Source organism: Fragaria vesca, unplaced genomic scaffold (assembly GCF_000184155.1).
Source record: "Fragaria vesca subsp. vesca unplaced genomic scaffold, FraVesHawaii_1.0 scf0512956, whole genome shotgun sequence".
Classification (NCBI taxonomy): Eukaryota; Viridiplantae; Streptophyta; class Magnoliopsida; order Rosales; family Rosaceae; genus Fragaria; species Fragaria vesca.
Genome location: NW_004443397.1, coordinates 523529 through 547037, shown reverse-complemented (window position 1 = coordinate 547037; position 23509 = coordinate 523529). Strand labels below are relative to the sequence as shown.

The 23509-nt window shown below is 39.2% G+C and overlaps 3 protein-coding genes across 3 annotated transcripts; 2 read left to right on the top strand and 1 right to left on the bottom strand.

Moving 5' to 3' along the window:
- Positions 1-770: 770 nt before the first annotated feature.
- On the top strand, positions 771-3369 carry LOC101293361 (embryogenesis-associated protein EMB8-like). The gene is made up of 8 exons (XM_004309533.1): positions 771-1163; positions 1264-1392; positions 1511-1642; positions 1969-2111; positions 2196-2293; positions 2388-2482; positions 2988-3041; positions 3119-3369. The coding sequence occupies exons 1-8, from the start codon at positions 771-773 to the stop codon at positions 3335-3337; spliced, it is 1263 nt and encodes a 420-aa protein (XP_004309581.1). The 3' UTR covers positions 3338-3369.
- Positions 3370-7123: 3754 nt separating this feature from the next.
- On the top strand, positions 7124-11434 carry LOC101304344 (methionine gamma-lyase-like). The gene is made up of 2 exons (XM_004309491.1): positions 7124-8038; positions 9298-11434. The coding sequence occupies exons 1-2, from the start codon at positions 7249-7251 to the stop codon at positions 9873-9875; spliced, it is 1368 nt and encodes a 455-aa protein (XP_004309539.1). The 5' UTR covers positions 7124-7248; the 3' UTR covers positions 9876-11434.
- Positions 11435-14540: 3106 nt separating this feature from the next.
- Positions 14541-16767, bottom strand: LOC101304056 (cytochrome P450 78A3-like). Its single transcript, XM_004309490.1, has 2 exons — positions 15670-16767; positions 14541-15499 (listed from the first exon to the last, which is right to left on the bottom strand). The coding sequence occupies exons 1-2, from the start codon at positions 16648-16650 to the stop codon at positions 14882-14884; spliced, it is 1599 nt and encodes a 532-aa protein (XP_004309538.1). The 5' UTR covers positions 16651-16767; the 3' UTR covers positions 14541-14881.
- Positions 16768-23509: the final 6742 nt, after the last annotated feature.

Here is a 23509-nt window from a genome sequence, read left to right as displayed (position 1 = left end):
ACTACTGTGCGTCGATGAGATCGAGAGAGAACCAAGCAGAGATGAGATCGAGAGAGAGCCTAGCAGAGATCGATGGGGACAGAGAGAGAGCGACAAAAGCAAAAGAGGAAAAGGAAACATTGAGGTCTACGTGGAACAGAGTTTTAATTTGAGGAGAGTATAAACGTTGCCAATGACACGTTTTGAGAGCAGTTGGTTAAACAAAGGACACGTCTGGGGAGCAGGTGGCAAAACAAATGACTCAATTACAGTTTTGCAATTTAACATTACAGTTTTGCAATTTAACATGAATTAGGGGCATAGGGGCACGTTTTGCAATTTAACATGAATTGGGGGCAAAAACCAATTAAGCAAAGATATGAACAGTGTTTGTGGAATAAAAAGATCGCACCACGTGGAAACAACATGCAGCATCCCAACATGTGGAAGGTGATGGCAGTTGTGTAATTAATGGAAAACCGGAAGGAAAAACGACTTAACCCAAACTGGGGCAGAAACACAATTAACCTAAACTTAGGGTAAAAACATAATTCATTAAAGATATGAACAGTTGTATTCCCTTCCTGCTATAGTATATAGAATTACATCAGAGTGTATGTGTACAACTTGAACAACTTACCTAAGTTGAGATTTGAGAAACACAACCAGGTGTGGACAAGAATCACCGGACTAATTACAAGAATCTCCAACAGTCCAACCACATAAGCCACTCAAAGTCAAGTCCTCTTCTATCTACAACAAACAGTCCACTCCAAATCCAACAGCTACAAATGGCCAGAGCCACCTTGAACTTCCCACCTCCAACATCCTGCTTCCGCCAAGTGTCTCACCTCCACAGGCCAACAACTCCCCCATCCGCCTTCCACGTCAGCTCATCCGCCGCAACCATGGCCCACCACCACCCTTCCCTCGAAATCCTCGGCGGCGCCAAAGACACATTCCTCCCTTCCCTCCCCTCCCTCACCCGACCCTACAACCCCTTCCCCGTCTTCGCCTGGAACCGCCACGTGGAGACCATCTTCGCCGCCTTCTTCCGCTCCACCCCCGACGTCAAGCTCCGCCGCGAGTGCCTCCGCACCCAAGACGACGGCTCCGTCTCCCTCGACTGGGTCCCTGGCGACGACCGCGTCCTCCCCGCCCATGCTCCCCTCCTCATTCTCCTGGTTCGCAACTTCGATTCTCCTAAGTACTAAAAGATGAAAGCTTTGAGTTAAAAATTGAGTCTTTTTGTTTTGGGTAAAAATAAAATGTAAAATGTTGCAGCCTGGTTTAACCGGAGGAAGTGATGACTCGTATGTGAGGCACATGCTGATCAGAGCTAGAAATAGAGGGTGGAGAGTTGTGGTGTTCAACAGCCGCGGTTGTGGTGGTAGTCCTGTTACTACTCCTCAGGTACTATCCAAACCATGATCGTCTGTGCTTACCTGTGTGTAAATGGTTTGCTAGTTTGATAATGATGAAGATTCATAGCCAGCATTGTGATTGTTATTTTGATGATGCTGATATGCAGTTCTATTCGGCTTCATTTTTAGGAGATATATGTGAGGTGGTAGACCATGTTGGTGGGAGGTATCCGGAAGCTAATCTCTATGCCGTAGGATGGTCTCTTGGCGCTAACATTCTAGTTCGGTATTTGGGGCAGGTACCGTTGCACTCATTTCCTGTTCCATGGCATCCATATACATCTTATTGATCAATTGCTCATGTGAAGTTTGTAGAAATGCTTAATGGTAGGTATGAAAGGCAGTGTGTTTAGCAATGTATCTATGAGCTGTTTCTGCTCATATGAATTCGTCAATGCCATTAGGTATAACAAAGGATCTGGCTTTGAGCTGCTAAATAGGAACTTATAACTTTTTTTGCAAATATAGAAACTTATAATAGGATTTACATTTGCACTGGTATGTTTCATTTGCATTGTCTACTTCATGTCCATTTCATTTATCTCTAAAATCTGATACTCTGCAGGAATCTGATACGTGTCGCCTATCTGGTGCTGTGTCATTGTGTAATCCTTTCAATCTGGTGATCGCGGATGAGGATTTCCATAAGGGATTTAATAATGTTTATGACAAAGCTCTATCATATGCTCTCTGCAAAATTTTCAAGAAGTAATCCCATGATACTTTAAAAACTTTCCGAATATCTATTTTTGGTTCGAAGGTGATAACTAATTTTCTGACACTACATTGTAGGCACGCATTGCTCTTTGAAGACATGGGTGGTGAATATAATATCCCACTAGCTGCTAATGCCAAATCTGTCAGGGACTTTGATGAAGGACTAACTCGTGGTATATATATCATGCACTTAAATCCTTTTTGTTTGTTGGATTGGTTTATCATAATGTGACATTAATCTGCTAAGAGCACCTTTCATTATTGCAGTTTCATTTGGTTTCAAGTCCGCGGATGACTACTACTCTAATTCTAGTAGTTCAAACTCCATAAAAAGTGTTTGCACACCGTTGCTTTGCATTCAGGTGACATTTGCCACAACATATCATATGATAGACATTTTATGAACCTCTTTATTGATGTTGATTGTACATGGTGAATGCTTTCTGTTATTGATACGGTTGAATGAAAATGAATCTGGTTTATGGATTGATGAGACACTTGGTGCTTGTGCACATCTGTTCAACTCTGTCATTTGGTATGAGTAATAGAAAAGAGTGACAGAAGGTTAAAGATGGAAGTGTAAGAGTTTCAATTCCTTACTCAGTTGCTTGTGTAAGTGCCAAGGGAAAAGTGTAGGGATTTCGAGCCCCCTAGGTTCAACTGCTTCATTATATGATAAATTGACAAGAAGAGGAAAATCACTTCTTTCCTTCCATAGTTCCAGTGATGTGTATAAGCCATCCTGTTGCATTCGTTTCGTTTCTATCAATGCCCTTGTTTGGATGTAGCATGAGGGGTATTTAAAATTTAAAAAATTTGTTCTGTTATCCCATATAAGACTCACTCAAATGTTTTTGATGGTTTCAGGCAGCAAACGATCCAATTGCTCCAAACAGGGGAATTCCTCGTGGAGATATTCAGGTTTGTGGAGTCTCAAGGGTATATTTCCTGTGATATCTTTCTACATACCATTGAGCTTAACCTTGTTGTTGTCTCAGGACAATCCAAATTGTATGTTAATAGTGACACCTCAAGGTGGGCATCTAGGGTGGGTTGCCGGTGCTGAAGCTCCATTTGGATGTCCTTGGACTGATCCAACTGTGATGGATTTCCTTGATCATCTGGAGAGGGGAAAATCTAATGGCCTACCATGTACTGGTGATTTGGATAATGTCCAGCAACGTTCGAAGAAGTTGCCTCTATTGGAAATTAGTTAGCAAACACTCCATTCTTTATATATCCACCCATATTCTTCAATAAAATTTTATTTGAAATAAGTTAAAATCATATAGTCATTATGCATTACAAATTACATATTGACCCAGTGTTGTGTAGACTCAAAATGATGTTAAAGATGAGATTTTATTATGTGAAAGTTGCATCAAACTCGTTCTTTTACTTTGACGACTTTGATTTTTTGACGCAAATTTCTTCTTTTTATGATCCAAATTTCACTCACACTTATTTCGTAATTTGAAAAAAGAAAATGTATCGGGACAAAAACTTGGACACTAGCTAGCTTTTTCAACGAAATTTAGCAACAATAATCCATCCAAAGTTGGATGCAATAAAAAGTTCAGGACCAAGCTACATAGCTTTTTAGGATACTCTGGAGTGCACCTTTGAGATCCAACATAATCCTAAACGTCATGATGTTCTGTACTACCATGATCCACATCATGTCATTCAAGTTGTTCTAAAACGCACTTCTGTATGTTTATCATGACGCTGAGTACTTCGTGTGGTAAAGCGATCTTTTTAATTTCCACCAATATTTCACTCAACTTGATATTGGTGGAAATTTGGGATAGACAACAACACGATACTATCTTCCAACTTCCCTTCAAATATATTCATTCGAACATTCATGCACTATTTGTGATTGTTCCATGGATAAATTGTATTGATTCATAACAAAATCGATGCACTAGCTGAAATGTATAGTCAGTGACAGATTAAAAGCTCAGCTTCATTGTATTTTAGGCATACATGTAATATCAAAGAGTCCAGCGAATTGAAACATACATAACTTCGACGAGCTACACCAGAACTTGAAGAAGCTGGTCTGTTAGAAGCACTGGTTGCATAGATAACTAGATACACAGTGCCTATGAAATTCTCAGTATCTTCAGACTCCCATATACATAAGATGAACAAGCCCGAGTAGTAGTGCTTTTACGCTGGGTGGCCTTGGTTTTGTTTTGTTTGTGCACTTGGTAGTGAGCCTTTGCGTCATCGCTGTGCTTCTGCTGATCAATTCATTCATAATCATACACACACAAATGACAATGTCTAATCGACCAATCATGCTGATGTTAGGGCACACTGGATCATATGCACAGTCATATCATAGAATTCAAATGCAATTCTTCTTCTAATTTTCTAGCATGAATTTCGACGGTTTTAGCTAGCAAGCTAGTGAACACAGAGATACATATCATATGATGTTGATGAGGATTGGTGATGAATTGATGATACCTACTCGTTAAACAAAGGCTTCTTTTGTTTAATGCGCCGATGAATGGGACTGCGCGGGCGGAACTTATCAACAAGTCCCATTTCGGCGGAGGACAAATGATCAGCTCAAACCATTCACTTAATATCATGTGATTAAGATTTTTTCGGGTTTATAAGGAAAAGGTGATCAAAAAATTTCACCCCTCATATAAAAAAAACTATCTAATGTGTTATATATAACATGTCAATTATCATTTGACTCAAACCACGTCGTATATATGCATTTGCCGATGACAATATATTGAATTAACGATGGAATGTTGTCATAGACAGAGACACGTTATTTTTGGATCTGTTGCTAGTCGCACATATTCTCTTCAAGTAAAAACAAACATATGAGAGAGCCAAGTAGATATATAGATTTGGATTCCCATCCAATAGGAGAACTCTGCAATATGAAAGATAATGGATCAACAAATTCCTACGTGTTTAATCTCTTTCTTCTTATTGTAATGCAATGTCTAGGATAAGATGCTTGGAATTAAACAAATGGAAGATACATGAATCATCACATGATCGATTGGGTTCCCATTCCATCTCATTACATTTGTTCCTATGTGAAACCTCCATCTTCTGCTTTGTCAGTATTCACTTAGCTCGTGTTTGGCTCCAAAATCATTTGGTCTAAAACACAAAGCTTAATTGAGCTAGGGTTTTGGTATTGACATCCTAACGCGGAATAGTTCGTGCAAACTATTCAAATCTCATAACTCGATCTACTTTTCCATATTGTTTTGTACTTTGTAGATTGAACCCTAGCTCGTTGCATATTGTGTGGAATATTCTTAAGAGAACTTTATGTGCATCGTTGACAGTACTGTTAATTCTTATCTTTTCGTTTAGAGTTTTCGGATAATTAGCTGCACTCTTACCAAAATAACCTAATGCATGCGTCATGCCTGCGTGGCAAATGCTATCGAATCAATGGAATATTCATCATATATAAGCATGAACAACATGAATCAAGAACCCGGAGATTAATAATCTAAGTTATTAATCAGACAAATACTTAAGATTATTATGATTCTTTTCCTATTTCATTTCCCTGGGAATATAATTATAAGTTTGTGACAAAGGTGGTGTGAAATGTGTGATACCGTCATGGATAGAATCATAATACACATATGGAAAAGGTGGACAAAGTTCCAAGTCGACAGGAAGAACAGGTCTGTCCAAATATCAGAACAAAAGACAAAGATCAATATTAGTGCGTGGATTCTGCCTTATCTGATAGATCATCGATGGAATACTACCATGCTCCAACTTCTAATTTGAAAGAAATTGATAGCTAGGCCGTGCTCCCCAAACCATAAAAGTCTTCATGGAAATTATGTAATATGTCATGCTCATAATTAAGCAGTATTCAAGGTTGGAAATTGATCAAAGTGCATGTACATTTCAGAAAGGAGACTGGTCTTTGAAAAGAAAGAGAGACCAAAAGAGAATTGAAGATCGGTCCCTGATGTACCTGGGATTGAAATAACAGGGGGGAACTGTGTATGTAGCCAGATTGTAAGCCAAGTTCTTTCAGCTTTTGGTACACCACATATATTTTTACCAAAATAGTGAAAACTATTGACGTTTTGAGTATCTTTCTATAGCAGAGAAGAAATGTTTCTTGAGTTCTTCCATATATATGCAAGTGTTACGTGTACGGTGTACCTGATAGGGCTGCTTAATTTCTATTTAGCAGTTTGCACATATACATATGTCGGTCTCTATCGTCCTTAATTTTCACATGTTCTGAAACAATTTGGTCGATCAATCTCTATAGCATGATAAGGACCAAAGCCCTAGAACACCTCACACATACTTGTAGTTATATCACAGCAAGTGTAAATCTCTAAGTTGATCTGAAAACACCTGTGCAGTGATGAAACAGATCGAAACAAAAACACCTGGCCGGCATTTGTTTGTTCGTACCTATTGTAGAAATATCCAAGATATCCTATAATTAGAATGCTTAATATATATATACTTGGCTGATTAACCTTACTGAACCAAGCCTTCAAGTTTGGTTTGGTTGTTGTAGGGGTTTTATCTTTTAGATTCTTTTGTGTGTGTTTGTAGTTTTATTACTATCGGAAAAAAAAAAAAAAAAAAAAAACAACAGCGTATCATAGAATTTGACGAGTCTACTAAACCTCCGTGCTCTGAATCCTTTCCCTCTTATGTAAACACACGAAAGATACAACTATGAATATTTAGTTACTGTGGAAGTCTCGGAAAAATATCAAACAGTTCGATTGTCTACCAAAAAACGTGATTATCTTCTTCTTTTATTAGAAAAACGTATCCACCATTTGTAAGGCCAGCGACTACAAGTGAAGGACCAGATTCACTGTACCTTGATTGACAGAAAATTCAAGCCAGGTAAACCAACAATTAAAATCATATCGAGTAAAATTTAATTTTGATTTCACTGCTGTTACAATCCAATCTCCACTGTCATCTTCCCCAATTAGCTCCACCACCTTCCTCTATGGCTCTATTTTCCTATATATACACAATATATATAACACCTTGCTACAGCTTGTCATCCTAATTATCTCCAGCACCTTCTCCAATTCCCTCACTTTAATCTTCACCTTAATCCCAAAGTTGTTTTACAATGGCTGAGACCCTTCTCCCCACCAACAACAACACCAAGAAGAGAACCGAGCACGACGACATGGACGGACAAGACTACGCCGCTTCCGCCGCCAAGAAATCCATGTTCTTGCCCACAGCCGCGCCCGCGACGTGGGAGGACCCCGCCATGGCATTAGCCAGTGCTCGCCATGAGTTTGGCGAGCACGGTGGGGTTAACATGTCCATCGAGGCCTCGGCCACGTTCACCGTCATGGAGCCGGAGACCCTCCAAAAGATGTTTTCCGGCGAGCTCGGCGCCGATCGTGACTTCTTCATCTACAGCCGTCACTTTAACCCCACTGTCCTTAACCTCAGCCGTCAGATGGCTGCCCTCGAGGGCACAGAGGCCGCCTACTGCACCTCCAGCGGCATGTCCGCCATCTCCTCCGTCCTTCTCCAACTCGTCAGCAGCGGCGACCACATCGTCGCCTCTAGAACCCTCTACGGTGGAACGCACGCCCTCCTCACCCACTTTTTCCCCAGAGCCTGCAACATAACCACAACGTTCGTCGACATAAACGACCTTGACATGGTTAGGAATGCGATCGAGGTCGGAAAGACTAAAGTTGTATATTTCGAGGCAATGTCTAACCCTACTCTCACCGTCGCTAACATACCGGAGCTCAGCCGGATTAGTCACGAGAAAGGGGTCACCGTCGTGGTAGACAACACCTTCTCTCCCATGGTTCTCTCCCCGGTTAAGCTCGGCGCTGACGTTGTTGTCCACAGCATATCCAAGTTCATCAGCGGCGGTGCTGACATCATTGCAGGTATAATAAAACTTTTTTTTTTTCTTCCCGTAATTTAATTCGTAATGGAATTGTTTTAGTTTGCTGATTTCGTGCTTATACCTAAAATCCAGAATTTTATTAGAAGGGAATCTACATTGTATACTAATCAAAATCGAATCTATTACCATAAGTAGATTCCTATATGAGTACGTAGAATACGATATAAATAATTTTAGTGACGCACTTAAAATAGAAAAGGTTTGTTCTCAAAAAGTAAAATAGAAAAGGTTTATTTGTGACGGAATATAAGGACATAGATAGATGAAAATGAATGAACTTTATCTCCGGGATGGCTAAGATTGAGACGTTGAATTATCATGTGATAGATCGAGTTGAGCGCTACATACTTTTTTAGTTCTTTTCTCTCGTGAATCTTGTTTTGATCTGGGACAGGTGTTCTGCTTGTGTTTGTTTGTATGTGATTCTTTAGGGAATGGTGTTATGTATGTATCTGTATTGTTATTAAGTTGAGCTTTGTTTGCTTTCACTGCCCATCTCCATCGTGCTCGGTGTTAACATGGGTGACTCCAGTTGGAGTTGTATTCTTCTACCGTGAGAATCTCTTAAGCAGTGATTTGATGTTTTACCTGTTTTCCGAGTACCTCTGCACGGTTTCATGTGAAGCATGTGCTCGGTCTGTTTTAAGCAGTGTTCTACGATGCTAGGCGTTCCAACCCAACCATCCGCCCTATTAATGACTAACGCTTGAGTTCTCAGAACCCTGGCTACATGCCTTGTTCCGTCTAGCCCGCCTAGGGGCTAGGCGCTCCAAGCCTACCCTCCACCCTGGGAGTGCCCTCTTGGAGCGTAGCAAATTTTCAAACCTGTAGAGATAATGAAAAGAAACAATAAATTTGCTAGAGAAAATGTGCAAAAAATTTAACTAACTCAATATATTGAGTGTGAAACTTAGAGCAGTCAGAAAAACAATGTAATCTTTGTTTTGTAATGAAGTGATCTTGATTATAAAAAAATCAAAAGACCGAGTGCGGTAAAATAAAAAATTGGAATGTAGAACTCGTTATCCGAATCTGCCGAGAGATTGGAGGGATTCTGCTTGAATTATCTTATTTGGCAAGCATAATCCTCTTTGGAGCCCTTCCACTCCACTACTAATTCTCAATGATAAGCTTAAGCATTATTTTCTTAACCTCTTCCCCACTTTGAAAGTGGCTTTTGTGAATTGACAACAAAATCTTGAGTAGTGATGGCAATGTATACTAATCAAACTGATGCAGGTGTTGTGTGTGGACCTGCAAGCTTGGTGAACTCGATGATGGACCTTCACCAAGGTGCCCTAATGCTTCTAGGACCCACCATGAATGCCAAGGTTGCATTTGAGCTCGCTGAGAGGGTCCCTCACTTGGGTCTGAGAATGAAGGAGCACTGCAACAGGGCCATGGTGTATGCCACAAGGATGAAGAAGATGGGACTCAAGGTCATATACCCTGGCCTCGAAGAGCATCCCCAGCACGAGCTTCTCAAGTCCATGATCAACAAGGATTATGGCTATGGTGGACTTCTCTGCCTCGACATGGGGACTGAGGAGAGAGCCAATAGGTTGATGAACCTGTTGCAGAACTACACGCAGTTTGGGTTCATGGCTGTGAGCTTGGGGTACTATGAAACCCTGATGTCCTGCTCTGGAAGTAGCACAAGCAGTGAAATGAACAATGAGGAGAAGGAGTTGGCTGGGATTTCACCTGGGCTGGTTAGAATGTCAATTGGTTACATCGGAACTTTGGAGCAGAAGTGGAGCCAGTTGGAGAAGGCACTGACTAGAATGCATGATTCTGGTTTGTTTGGCAAGAAGTAAAAAAAACTGTGTTTTCTTTTTGTTTTTGGGGTCCAGAAATAATGGCCAAGTTGGTTTGCTCTTGTAAAAATAGGCGGACCCTTTTCTTTTCAATGAATTTCCCTAATTATTATCCATTTGATTAGTTTTAATTTTGTTTTTGTTTTTTTTTTTTGTATAAGAAAGAAAATAGAACAAAGAAAAGATTACAAGGAGTCGCCTTAAGGGTAGCCACATCCTAGTTGGTCGGAAAGGACTGCTCTAGCAATGGAGGTAGACATGGGTTGATCGATTGCAATTTCTTCTTCTGGTGATGCTATGTCCCATATTTGTCGTTGCATCTGTAACAAAATTGGCTTCGCTTAAGACATGTCTGAATCTAATGTCTTGGAACTCTCTCATGCAATGCACTTGGTATCTTCCACAATTTGATTATGTCTCCATTGGTATGCTGCATTTCTTGTTTACATCTTCAATAATGAGCTTGGAGTCGCCTTCAACAATTATTTCGTGTCCTTCATTCCTTGCTAAAATGCGAGTATGCGACTATCTCTTAGAGCTGTGTTGTTTTTGTAGGTGATACATTAGCTAAGCCAATGTTGTGAGTTGTGGTGATAATTGGGGTGCCATCCGAGTTTCTGATGATTCTATCGCAAGCAGCTGACGATCTTGGTAACTGATCCAAAAAGGTTGATTTTGAGGGAAGGATGCAGGTGAAGGTTTTGGTTAGTTCTAATGTTGCTATAGTTCACCTTAGTGTTTTTGCATGATCTATTAGAAATGTGGGTACGCCGGCTCTTCTAGGACAATTATAAGGAGGAGGATGGATTCTGCTGCCCTCAGACATTTATTTAGTTGGACTCGACCTCTCTGTTTGGGTTTTTTTTGCTAGGATCTTCTTGGAATTTGTTTAAGCTTGCCACGTCACAGTTTTACAATCCAATGGACGAAAAATGAAGTCTTTTAAAACATAAATTGTACCGAGAAGCATGAGATTATACTTTTGTTTCTTGACTTTGTCTGCAACAAAACTCATATCCATCTCCTCCTCTCTGCAAACCATCTAGAGTGTGAAGCAATGGAAATCTTCTCAAGTTGCTTCGACTGTCAAACAACTAATAGTGTGACGCCTGTTGCATTTTCATCATCATCTTATCCTACCTTTTCTTCTTCCTCACCCTCAATCGAACCCCAAAACACTTCAAAATCTCTACAAAAATCCAACCACCCAAAATCAAAACTTAAAAACCCAAGAACTGAAAGCACAGAATTTAAGAACCCAAAATTCCAAAAATAAAAATTAAGTAGAGAATAGCACCTGGGATTTGAACGAGGGCGTAGAAATTTGAAAACTTGGACTATCCCTTCTTCAAACAGAGATTTACTTGCAACCAAGATTAATTATGCAATTAACCAGTTCCTATTGAAGCTAGTATTAATGGATCTGGTGGAGAAAACTTACGCAACGAATCAGAGAAGGAGAGGATCCCGTTGCCAAACTTGATCGAGTTGACGCATTTCTAGTTTTGGTTAATTGAGGCATATTGGAGAAGAAGATGAATGATCCAATCTGCTGTTACATGTTGATGTTGGTGTTCTCCAAGTTTTCATCTGGAACCATCAGATGTTATTGGTGTGACGTGGCAGGCTTAGGAAAAATTCCAAGTAGATCCAAACAAATAAAACTCAAGCACAGAAGCCACGTCTTATTTTAGTTAGGCCAGCCCAAAATACGACTCGAGCTATTTCAGAAACAAATCTTATTTCTTTACGTTTCTTTCAATTTCCAGCCCAACCCACTTTGTAATCAGAATTTCGAGTTCCGTACAGTACTCGCTTCAATAACAATCAGATCATCCGAAGACATGCAAGATCTGATATGCTCGACAGCTCGAGTGACGAAGGACAATACATTTCTATCTGGGGTCTCAGGGTCCCATCATAGACAAGGGACATGTTCAATTTGTAAAATAGGATCCAAGAGAGATATCTTACCAAATCTTGTCAGTTGTCACACACACATATACATATGGTAATTAAGCTTCAATGCAATTAGCTAGGCCTTGTACTAATCCCCCAGCAAATCAACATCGCTGGGCTGGTGGCATCACTCGAGTTGCCCACGGGCACAGGCACCAAACAACAAAATAATATCGAACTCGACCCCAAAAATTAATGGAAGAAAACGACCTTACCTGAAACTAATGGCATCACAATAGAGATTTGATTAGGACTTGACCAGGCACCTCTTAAACATGCAGACAACAAGATCACCGTGTATTATTTGTTTGATTGTAAATCTCTAGTACTTTTCAAGGCGTTTCTCATCGTTCATCATCGATCGTCTGTGTCTTTCAATCCTTATATATGATGCCACCTTCTCTCAACTTGATGCTTATGACAAGTGATTATCGTACTTCAATTCATTATTGAAATGACTTGGAGTGCCCACCCCGATGCAAAAAGGAATATATTTTGGAGTAAACTTTAGAGTCATGTTAAATCTGATCTTCATGAAACCATGGGCGCATGACGTAACACTGAATTATTACATTTGCCTATAGGGGGCCGCTGGAAAACCCCACTTAGAGCATCCCTAATGATTTTTATATTTTTTTTATTTTATTAATTTTGAGAAATATTGAGTTGTTTTGTGGTCTAAACAAATAAATACAGCTTCTTCATCTTATTTCCTAAAATAGGGATGGAGAAGAAAAAGAAGCACCATTTCCCCAAATTTACAACAAAGTCTTTATTCCCTAAATATTAATTATTCAAGTGCTCCAACGATAAGAACAAAAATCTAAAATATTTTATTGGGTAATTTATGTTGCAATGAAATATATGATTTTTTGTTGTTGTTATTATTAATAATCATAGAATGCGGCTATTGGGACCTTCAAATATGTTCAGTATACCTCTTATTCACTCTACACCTCCATTTTATTTTTAAATACAAACATTTTCTTATTAGACCTTCTTTCAAATTCTTAAAATAGCCTTGTTTTTTTAATTCACATATATATTGATATATTATTCATTACACCTCTTATTCACTCACTATACCTCCAATTCTTTTTTTTCTTTTTGCATGCGAACATCCATTCCCGACCTTGATTTCTTAATTTTCTTAATTTTTTTTTATTTTGCATAAAATGTCACTAGACATTCGTTTTTTGATCAAATTATAAGAAATAATTTTCAATGACATTAATTTTCGAGAAAAGTTCATTCGAATCATAAAAAATACTATTCTCTTAAATATTAAAAACAACAAGGATTGTGCCTCTAATTTTATTTATCGATCATCAAATGAATGTTCTTACATGAACTATTCTATATTTTTATTACTTTTGTATTTCTATTTTACATATACTATTTTTTTGTAAGTTTATATTTTTTGGTTTTATACTCGATCATGATGATAAATTATTTTAATAATTGATAGATCATAATTTTTGTAAAAAAAATTTCACTTTGTATATGCATGTGACATGTATGATAATATAAATATATAAATACTTTAATAAGTATGTGATAAAACTAGAAAATAAAAATCCATAAGGAAAATAATAATATGCAATCCATTATGGCATGGCATTATTATTGAATTAGAAAGTTTAGAGAAAATAAATGTAATATTACTTTTTGTTTAATCAGTGTCCTTAATAGTCATTGTGTAAGAGGATAAATATGTCATTTAATAATTCATAATAAAGTGAAGTCAAGTGAGCAAATTTAGAGGTCTCAATAGCCGCACTCATAATCATATAGCATTTTTTATTGTTGTAATAAATGCTGAGATCTCTAAAATGGAGAAGCTGTTGGAGTTGAAGCATAATTTTTTTTTTAAGATTTTGATTTTTGCTTCTCCATTTTAAAGAAATTTTAAGGAAACTGTTGGAGATGCTCTTAGCGAATCACTTCCAGGTTGGTATTTAATCTTTCTCGTGCCGGTGGCTCTTGTGTGCCTCATTTATGCTGGTGGCATACCGTACCGTATTGTGCTGAACACTCACAAAAGCCGTGGCCTTAGGCTATGTTCCTAGACGTACAATCGTTGGTCCCTTCGGAACTGGTAATCTCCGTTTGACTTGAAAGGCGCACAGGTGCGCAGCAAGTATTCTTTCACAAGTTTGAAGGAAATCGTATACCTCCTTAGCTACTTGTACAAAAAAACTAGCTGCTTATCCCGGCTACATGCCTTAACAAGAAGAGCCCTCGTTCCAAATACAGCGCACTGCACTAGTGCGTACATGATTCTTAGCTGCATATTGAGCTGGTTCATATATCTGTTGTCAGTTGTCTTATCGCATCCACAAGGCTGGGCGCAAAAGAACAAGAAACATTTGCAAATCATCCTAGAAATTTGCTTGACACTATCCAACAGGTTCACATCTACAGCCAGGTTCCTGATCTTGTAGAATCGAATTCACCCCATTTAACTCGACTTAAGTGCGATGTAGATCAATATCAAGATTGCAAGAATATCGACATTTCCATGTCACATATTACCCACAATTTTAGGTCGAATATAAAGTGTATACGTGCGATGAGTAGTTGTATATCAATATCAAGATCGCAAGAGGCTCGACAATCCTATGTCACATATTATCATCAAGTTTAGGTCGATCGTTCAATATATGTGCGGTGAGTGTAAAGTAATTATGCATAAACTCGCTCATTACATAACATTTTATTTCAAAATTAGTGTGATCATACAAACAGGAGAATATATAGCACCATGTATATTTAATCACTCTCAAGCATTCACTAACACTGGTTACAAAATACATATTGATTCCATGTTGTTCCCCGAAGGCTAAGGCTTAAGTATCATACTAGCTACACGCATATTGCTTAGACCGTTATTATACATGATCAAACCAAGTGTACAGGTCCAAGAGATAGAGAGGCTTAATTAAGATTTAACATCTCAGTACGTAAAAACTTCTAAAAACCATATAATACTCTTCTTCCATGTAGTTCTTTTTCTTTGGGGTGAGTGTGAGGAGAGATGCCATAGCTTATCTGCGCCTCGGGTGCACCTGAACAGTGAGAGGGTTTGCCATCTCGCATGATAGCTTCAGCACTTCCGAGAGGTCGACCGCCTCAGCCCGCTTCCACTCAAACTCATGCAAAAGCGATCCGACCCAGAAGCTCACCATAGCCAACCCTAACGACTTTCCAGGACAGCTCCTCCGGCCAGACCCAAATGGCGCCAGCCTTAGGTCAGACCCCAACACAGAGAAGCTCACGTCAGCTGATTCCTTGGACGACACAAACCTCTCCGGCGAGAACTCTAGCGGGTCCGACCACACCTGTGGACTCCTCATGATGGCCCACATGTTCACCATCGCTGTGGTTCCCGCAGGCACATGGTATCCATCAACGACAGTGTCTGTGATCGCCAAGCGGGCCCAGGAGAGTAGTGGGCCTGGTGGGTGGAGCCTTAGCACCTCTTTGATCACTGCCGGCAGGTATACCATTGCGTGGATGTCGGTCTCCGTCAACGGCCTTGATTTTCCGACTACCCGGTCCAGCTCGGCGTGAACCTTTGATTGGATATCGGGATGGAGGACCATTCTCGCTAGGATCCACTCTATCAGAACCGCCACAGTGTCCGTTCCTCTGAATATCATCTCCTATAGTTTGGACAACATATATACAAAATTAATAAAGCCAAAAATCATAGCTAGCTCATATTGGGATTATTGGCATTATTTTTTACGTAAATACGTACATAATGAACATAAAAACAATCCGTAAATAAATTATAATCGCGAAATTTGGAAGCTAAATTATTTAGTCTTACCCACAGTACTGCTATCATGTCGTGGTCGGACAATTTTTCGGGTCCTTGAAGAGAGAGAAGAACGTCCACAAAATCATTATGGTTATGCCGGCCAGTTTCTGCTCTATGTTCTTTGATAATACGGCTAACGAAGCTGTTTACTCTGGGAACGAGTTTGGAACATCTGTGCCGGATGCTCTGGAGGTCTAAACCGGCCAGCCAGGGAAGGTGATCAGACCAGTTAAGCTTTCCCAACAGATCATAACCTTCTTGAACAAGCTGACTCAGTTCCTCGGTTTCCTTATTCAACTCCCCCAGCTCATACTTACGTCCAAACACAGAGCACATCATGTTGTTCAAAGAAGCTCTCCTCAGTACGTCGCGGACGCAGAACTTGCGAGCGTTAGAGCCACGTGCCGCCACGATGGACACCATTTCGGCGGCAAGTTGGAAGCGTTGGGGCTCCGAAGCGCAGATTTGTTTAGGGCAGAAGAGATGAGTAGAGGCGATTCGTCTAAGGGTAGTCCAGTACATCCCGTAAGGCGCGAATCCAATAGATCTGTTAAACATGAGACTGTAAGCCGACTCTTTGATCGGTCGGTCGGCGAAAACCGAGCTGTGGAGGATTTCCTTGGCGACTTCAGGGTTGCATGTGATGATGACACGGCTATCACCGAGGCTGAACGCCATGAGACGACGTGCGCCGAACTGATCAGCCGCTTTAGTGAGGTTGCGGTGAGCTAGTTTGGCCATAAGGCTCATGCTGCCGAGGATCGGAAACCCTCGTGGTCCGGGAATGGGGTTGTTGGTCATTTGATGATCTGTTTTCTTCCAGTGGTGCTTTCCCCATGCTGGGCCTCCGGGAAAAGCCCAGAAGAGAAAGGACATGGTTAGCCAAGCCATGCACATGAAGAGGAGGGCTAGAAGGGTGTTTAGGGAAGACAAGGATTTGCATTTAGCAAAGACGGCGAAAACCCAGAAGCTCTCTAGCTGTGTGTCCATGGCTTTTCGGAAAACAAGTGTTTTGTGTGGATGGGGTGGAAAGAGGAGTGAGCTAATGGAGTGTGGTTTCCTTTTTTGGGTTGAACTAAGAAGTGTGAAGTTGGTTTATATAGGCGCAGGATATTAATAGTAGGCGCAGGATATTAATAGAAAACTGAACCGTTATTTTGAAGCCTCAAAACGGAAAACGGAATATGTACAAGACATTTGCGCCGCCATGATTACCGTAACCGACAAGTAAAGGGCCACTCATAAAATCATAATTCATCGCTTAATCATCGTTTTTTATTGTGTTTTTAAGGTCATTACAGCCGTTAGGAATTTAGCCCTTGAAAGTAGTTGATACGATCGTCCTTAATTCAACCAATCAGACGAGGACCACACATGACTGGTCTGTGTCCCATGAAGTTCATAAACATTACGGAAAGTGATACACCGTAATATTTCAGTACTATTTTATCTAACAGTATAGTCTTCTCTTATTAAATAGGAGACCAACATAATATCTCATAGATTCTTAATTAGCTATAGGAGACCAACATAATATCTCATAGGTTCTTAATTAGCTAGGTCAAGTTACGTACTAATCCGACCTGAAGAATCACGTCAAAACGATTTCTTTCTCTAACGGTAAGGAATATAATTTCCGCCCAGTTACTGAGTACGTACAAGTTCGTTATATTACTTGACAAAAAGTCAATTTAGTTCGTCAAATTAATATTTTGTTAGCATCAATAAGGGTGCGGTTACTTTCATCCCACTAAATGCTCGATCAGTTCACCTCACGTCTTATTTTTTACTTTTAAAGTTCCAATTCTGTTCTTAAAATTTTGAGAAAATCTGGAGACTCGATAGAGGTCACAAACGATACTTTTAATGGTTTGTCCTTCGGATTGATCATACATAATCCGGAAAAGCCGCAAATTGATCAAACACAATTCGGAAAAAGGTCTCGGATTGATCAAACACAATCCGGTGAAAGGTCGGGGTTGATCAAACACAACCCGAACAAAGAAACAAGAGTGATCAAACACACTCTTGACCCGCGAATAAAATTCCGGGATTTGGGTACCTGCACGCACAAAATCCCAAGCATAGAATGGAGATGGAGAAGGGAGGAAATGATTTTATCCTCCCCGAGTTATTGAACTTGGAAAAGTTTAAGGTTTCAAAAAACATACATTTCTAGAGGCTGCCGAGAGGAGAAATAACGTTTCGCCTACTTATACTTCGAATTTGGGGCTGAAAATTTGATAGCAGGAGCAGCTCTGGATGGGGAAGCTGCTGTCAAAATTTCAGGTTGATCGGAGCAAGGGAAGGTGGTGAACCGGATGGTCGGTAGCGGCGGCGGTCTGGAATCTTCCGGCGGCCGGTTCTGAGTCTTTTCCGGCCGGTTCTCAGGGTGAGACCGGCGGCGTTGGATCCGGGGCGGAGAGAGCTTTCTGGGGATATCGAAATTCCGGTGGAGGACAGTCGGAATTTTGGTCGGAAATCGGGAAAAACAAGGCTGCCCGATTTTAGGGTTTGGTTTTTAGGGTTTAGAAAAAAATGGTGGCTATTGGCTCTAGGTTTAGAACAAAGTGCATGATAACGTGATGAAGGATTAATGGTAGAGACAAAGAGATAGCAAGAGAATCATCATCTTATTCATTGATAGGAGCCCTTTATATAGGGAATTACACAATACCAATATGGTAAGGATATTAATACATAGATCTAGTCTAACTACATATCCTATTGGCATAAGGCCAAGGCACACATAGAGAATATCCTAGAACAGTTTTTATTTTCTTTCTTTTAACTTGTAATTACAAAAATGATAAAATATATACTAATATTTTATTGATATACTTGACGCATACCTCCATTATTCTCAAACCAGATCTTATGTTCTCCTCGATTCTCTTTCTTGAGTTCTTTCTTTACGATTATGAACATATATTTATATATATATATATATGAAATACTACGTTTGAAGTCATAAATAAAATAAAAATAAGAACGAACAATCCCACCACACTGTATAATTCCACCATGTTGAAGATTGAAGTGATTATTAAATCTGATTTGAAAAATGAAGAGAATTGTTTTTTTTTTTCCAATATAAAGATGTAGAGAAATGTTGTTGTTTGGATTTTAGTTTAATATTATATTTTCATAAAAATTCTTAATTATGGGGTTAGTATTAGAATATTTAGTTTAAAATTAAAATGTGGGATGAACAAAGCATTTGGTGGGGTGGTAATAGCCACACCCCATCAATAAACATACATGTGAAACACAATCAAAGACAACTCGATAACCCAAATCAACTCAATTCTATAACGGTCTTTCTAATAATCTCTATTTCTCTTCACTAAAATTTTAATCACTCATTGCATGTGAAATGTTTCAACTATATGTTGCATCACAATGTCCGATCACTTTAACAACTTGATTCAAACGTTGGTTAAAAGGTTTCCTTTACTGAGACGCTCCACCACTGTCATTGATTTCCCGTTGAAAAATAATTTGTTCTAGAATTAAAGATTATGAAATATACGAGGACATTTTAGCGTTTGTCACAACCATACTATATATTGTTGCACCATTTGCCTCTAACCATGCATCTTCCTGCCAGCTACTTACTGCGCCATTGTTTGGCTAAGATTGTTTCACCGGTCCTTTTCTGTCTCAGGTAAATCAAGCTGATCTCAGATGACCTTATACACAGTATATATACATAATACAGGCAACCAGAAGGTCCAGAACACACCTAATGAAGGGAAAAGGTCCAGGTAAAAATCGGGAAAAAAAACTCTGGAAACTGGACACTGCTGTCGGATTTATACACGTGTCAGAAAAATGGTCTGAAGCCGATGAGATCGAGCTGTCGTGGGAACTCCCAGAAGGCCAGAACTCGCATGAAGTTTTGGCACTTACATCTGACTTAAAGGTTGGGGCCGTAGGGGCATGGATGAGACGAGGCCCCCATGCATAATGGAGCAACACTGTGGGAGCCTCTGTGACTGTAATGTTCAAAATGCAACTATGCAAGTGCCTTGCTCACCACGTGTGACATGCAGTGTCCCTGTAACAAAAAGCCAACGGCCCTCGTTCTCCCCGCGCACCAAAGCCCTAGCTGAAACCTCCACGCGTCGTCGATACTCAGGGGGCTTGGTAGTGGCAACGATGCGACGTATGAGAAACCCTAGCCTAATCGTCTACCTTTTCCATTACACACAGACGAAATGGGCAGAATGGTCTTATCGTGGTCATCTGGTGTAGTCCAATTCAAGGTGGAGGACCGTCGTCGGTCCCAGGTGGTCAAGTCTTGGTGATCTTGGTGATCTTACTATTAGCAACAAGGGGCAGACAAGGATCTAGTCTGAAAGAGTCAAAACGTTCCTTCCTAGCTTGTTACGAGTTGTTCTTTCTTATCACACTGATCGACATATTAGCTTAGTTTTCTGGGGGAAGATATGAATTACTGTTGACCGTGTTGTGAAATATATTCTGATCGAGGGGATTGGAAGACAGACAGACAGACCTTATCAAAAGAAATCTGGACGACCACCCAAATAAAAAAGTTGGAGGACAATGATCGAATTGGACAATACTGTTAAATTTTCTGTTCATGCAGATTTGACTTGAAATGGTAAATATCACCAAAGGACGCGAATCTTGCTAGCTTGTCGCTCCAGGTGTTCTGAACTTCTGATGCAATGCGCTTAATTATTTGATTTATTTCACATGATGGAAAACTAGCGAAGTCATCATATATAGTGATCGATCAGGACTACAAGAAAGATCAAGCTAAAGGTAAGAAGAAAGTGTTACTGATTGATTTAAAATGAAATTAAATACATGAGGTAAACTATAGCTAGTTGGAAGGGACCATATCTTAAAGGAATTGAATTCAGATATGGTAAGGATGTTGGGATTTTGATTATTATCACTAAAGATTTACTAAAACAATGTATCAAAAAGATGGAGCATCTAGTAGCTAGCAATATCTGTCTAAAACCCAAAGATATATATGGTTGAGTCAGTGCACCAGTTAGTACTTCAGTAGTGTATTTCCCACTCAATCAAGTAAGTTACAATTGCGATGACTCGACTTGTTGTATATATGATTCTCGCGACTCATTCCAAAGGTTTTTGGAAGGTCTACTTTCATACAAAACTCGATAGTTAGGCCTCGTTTGATTCGTGGTAAGTAACCATTAAGAAAAGAAAGAAAATATTTTATTGAAAGTTGAGAAAATGTAAGGAAAAGTGGTTTATTCCAAAATTCATAGGAACCATTAGCTTTCTCATCTCTTTTCCTTACATTTATTACTCACAATATATTATTTTGTTATATTAATTAACAATTTTTCTGATAATTTTTCTTGTGTAACCAAACATCGGAATAAAATGTCATCGGAAAATTTCATTTTTCTTCTATTTCCCTTCCCGTGGGAAAAATAAAGAAATTACTTTCTTTTTCACGAACCAAACAAGGCCTTAGTGACTAATTACTTTACTTTGATCCTGCTGTTACTGATATTGGTTTCACACTACTGAAGTAGTTTTTCTCAATTATCTTTATGTTTTATTTATTTTTATTTACTTTGTTGTTTACTATAACGATCATTGTTTTTGTTTGTTTCAGTTGACTCATTCAGTGCAATTGTGGCGATTCATAATACGGTGAATTTTCTGGCTGATGGATTTATTATAGTAGAGAAGAGATGTGGCGTCACTGGCGTGCTCCTTGATGAGGAAATAATGATGTTATTAGTGTTGCACTTGGTAACATTTCGTGCCACTAGTATATATGATGATATGAGCACTCAATCTAGTGCTAGCCAGTAGTTTATGGTGTAACAATACTTACAGGAACTTTTGGAAAACAGATCTGATCGATATGATTTTCCTTTCCAAAAAATCTGATATGACTTTGATAGATAGAAGAATATCTGAAGCAAGTCTTCATTTGAACTCTGACCACAGTCGTCACAAATAAGTGCAATGTGAAGTTAAACGCATCAGGTACCTATAGTTGTTATACACATGAATATTACAAATTTGATCTGATTCTGATTTTTAAAAAGATGACTTAGAAATAGATAGATGAATATCACAGGTGATAATTGGAGCATATTCGCTATGACGTTATTACAGAGCCACATTTTTTTTTCATGCAGTACTGTTTTTTCATGACATGGACTACAGCAAAGTGGGTTCTGTTTGCTTCTCCAAAATTGTGGGTTGTATACTAAAGTGCACAATAGATTCGGCGTCAATTGGGCTATGTAGTGGTATCCTACTGGGCTGGTTCTTTGTGGGCTTGTCACTGGGCTTGAATTATACTGAAATTGCATGATATTCACAAATTAAAATGCTCTAGCCATGGAGCTGGACATGTAAGTTATCAGGCAAAGGCAATTTCCAGGTTCCTATGGAGGTTACTAAGTGAGAATGTTGAGTTTGCATATATAGGTTGATCGATGATGTGGGCAATATATCCTGTTTCATTTACAAGGGATCTTATAAACAGCTAGCTGCATTTTCCAAAACTCAGATGAGTCAGATCGGTAAAGGATAACTGATACCTTCAACTCTTCAAGGCGCGCAGTTGGTTTTACGTTTTAGTTCTGAACCCTTTTGATCATTTTTTCTTTATTCCACTTCAGTGTGTTGGATTTACTTGATATACTTTGCTGTAATGTTTTCTTCAGAGTTTAAGAGAGCATCAACTTGATGAACCTGACCTGCAGGCATTTCCTGATCGATGTTGATTCAAATATAGTTTCATACAGAGAATTAATATGTGCCGCTTCTTCTGCTGCTGTAACTTGCATTGCATTGATCCTCCAATCTGGACTTTGCCCCTTCCATAAAATGTTACAGGGGTGTTTGGGTTGTTTTCTTTCTAGGTTTTAGTATATCGTTGCATCTGATACAGGAAACGAAGCTTGCAGTTAGACAAAACATATTGCCAAATGATGATGTGAAGGACATCAAATCTGACCTCTTAGTGTCGTTTTGTATCAGATTCTAACCATATTAAGAAAATTGTAGTCTATAAGGCTTGCTAGCTGCATTTGATTGTTGTTCTTCTTTTTGGACAGATTGCAATTGATTGTTGTTCTTCTGCTGCTATAAGAACATCGATATCATTTAAGGAAAACAAAGAATTACGAACACAAATGACTTGGTACTAAACTTCAAAGGCGCTGAGGATTCCATTAATTGGACTTGTGTTAGGCTTCTATCGGGGTCCATTCTAAGGTTATAATTCCAATATATATAGAGAACCCAAACACAAAAAATGAAAATTTGTTTCCTACCAGATTGTTGAAAATCATATAGTGGTTCCAGACCAAGGTGATGCAACCAATATTGTGGATGTGGGACTAATATCTCAATGGAGTGGTTAAGTTCATTTAGAACTTCCATATATACCTGTATGATGAACACCAGAAAGCTGCTAAGAAAAACACAGATGCAAAATCTTTAATCAGGCAAATTGAATACCCCGTACCAACTTGACCCCATTCAATTATTATTCAGCCTTTGATCGATGATGTCTCGCTCAAATTAGAAACAAGAAACTAACAAATTAGAGTCCAATTAAACGAACACAGCAGAAAAATCTTGAAGTAAATAAAAATAAAAATGGTCCAAAAGCTGACATATTGGTACTGGTAGCTTTGATTATAATACATTGCTGCATTTTACCAGGAAACTGACTCCAGCACCTGCACTCTCTCAGGTGTTCCATTGGTCCATTACAAAAACAAAACAAGATCGAAACTTAATACGTCGTGGTATGTATGTATCTATGTCTGTGTTTCAAACTTTTGAATCACATAAAAAAGAACAAGAACAC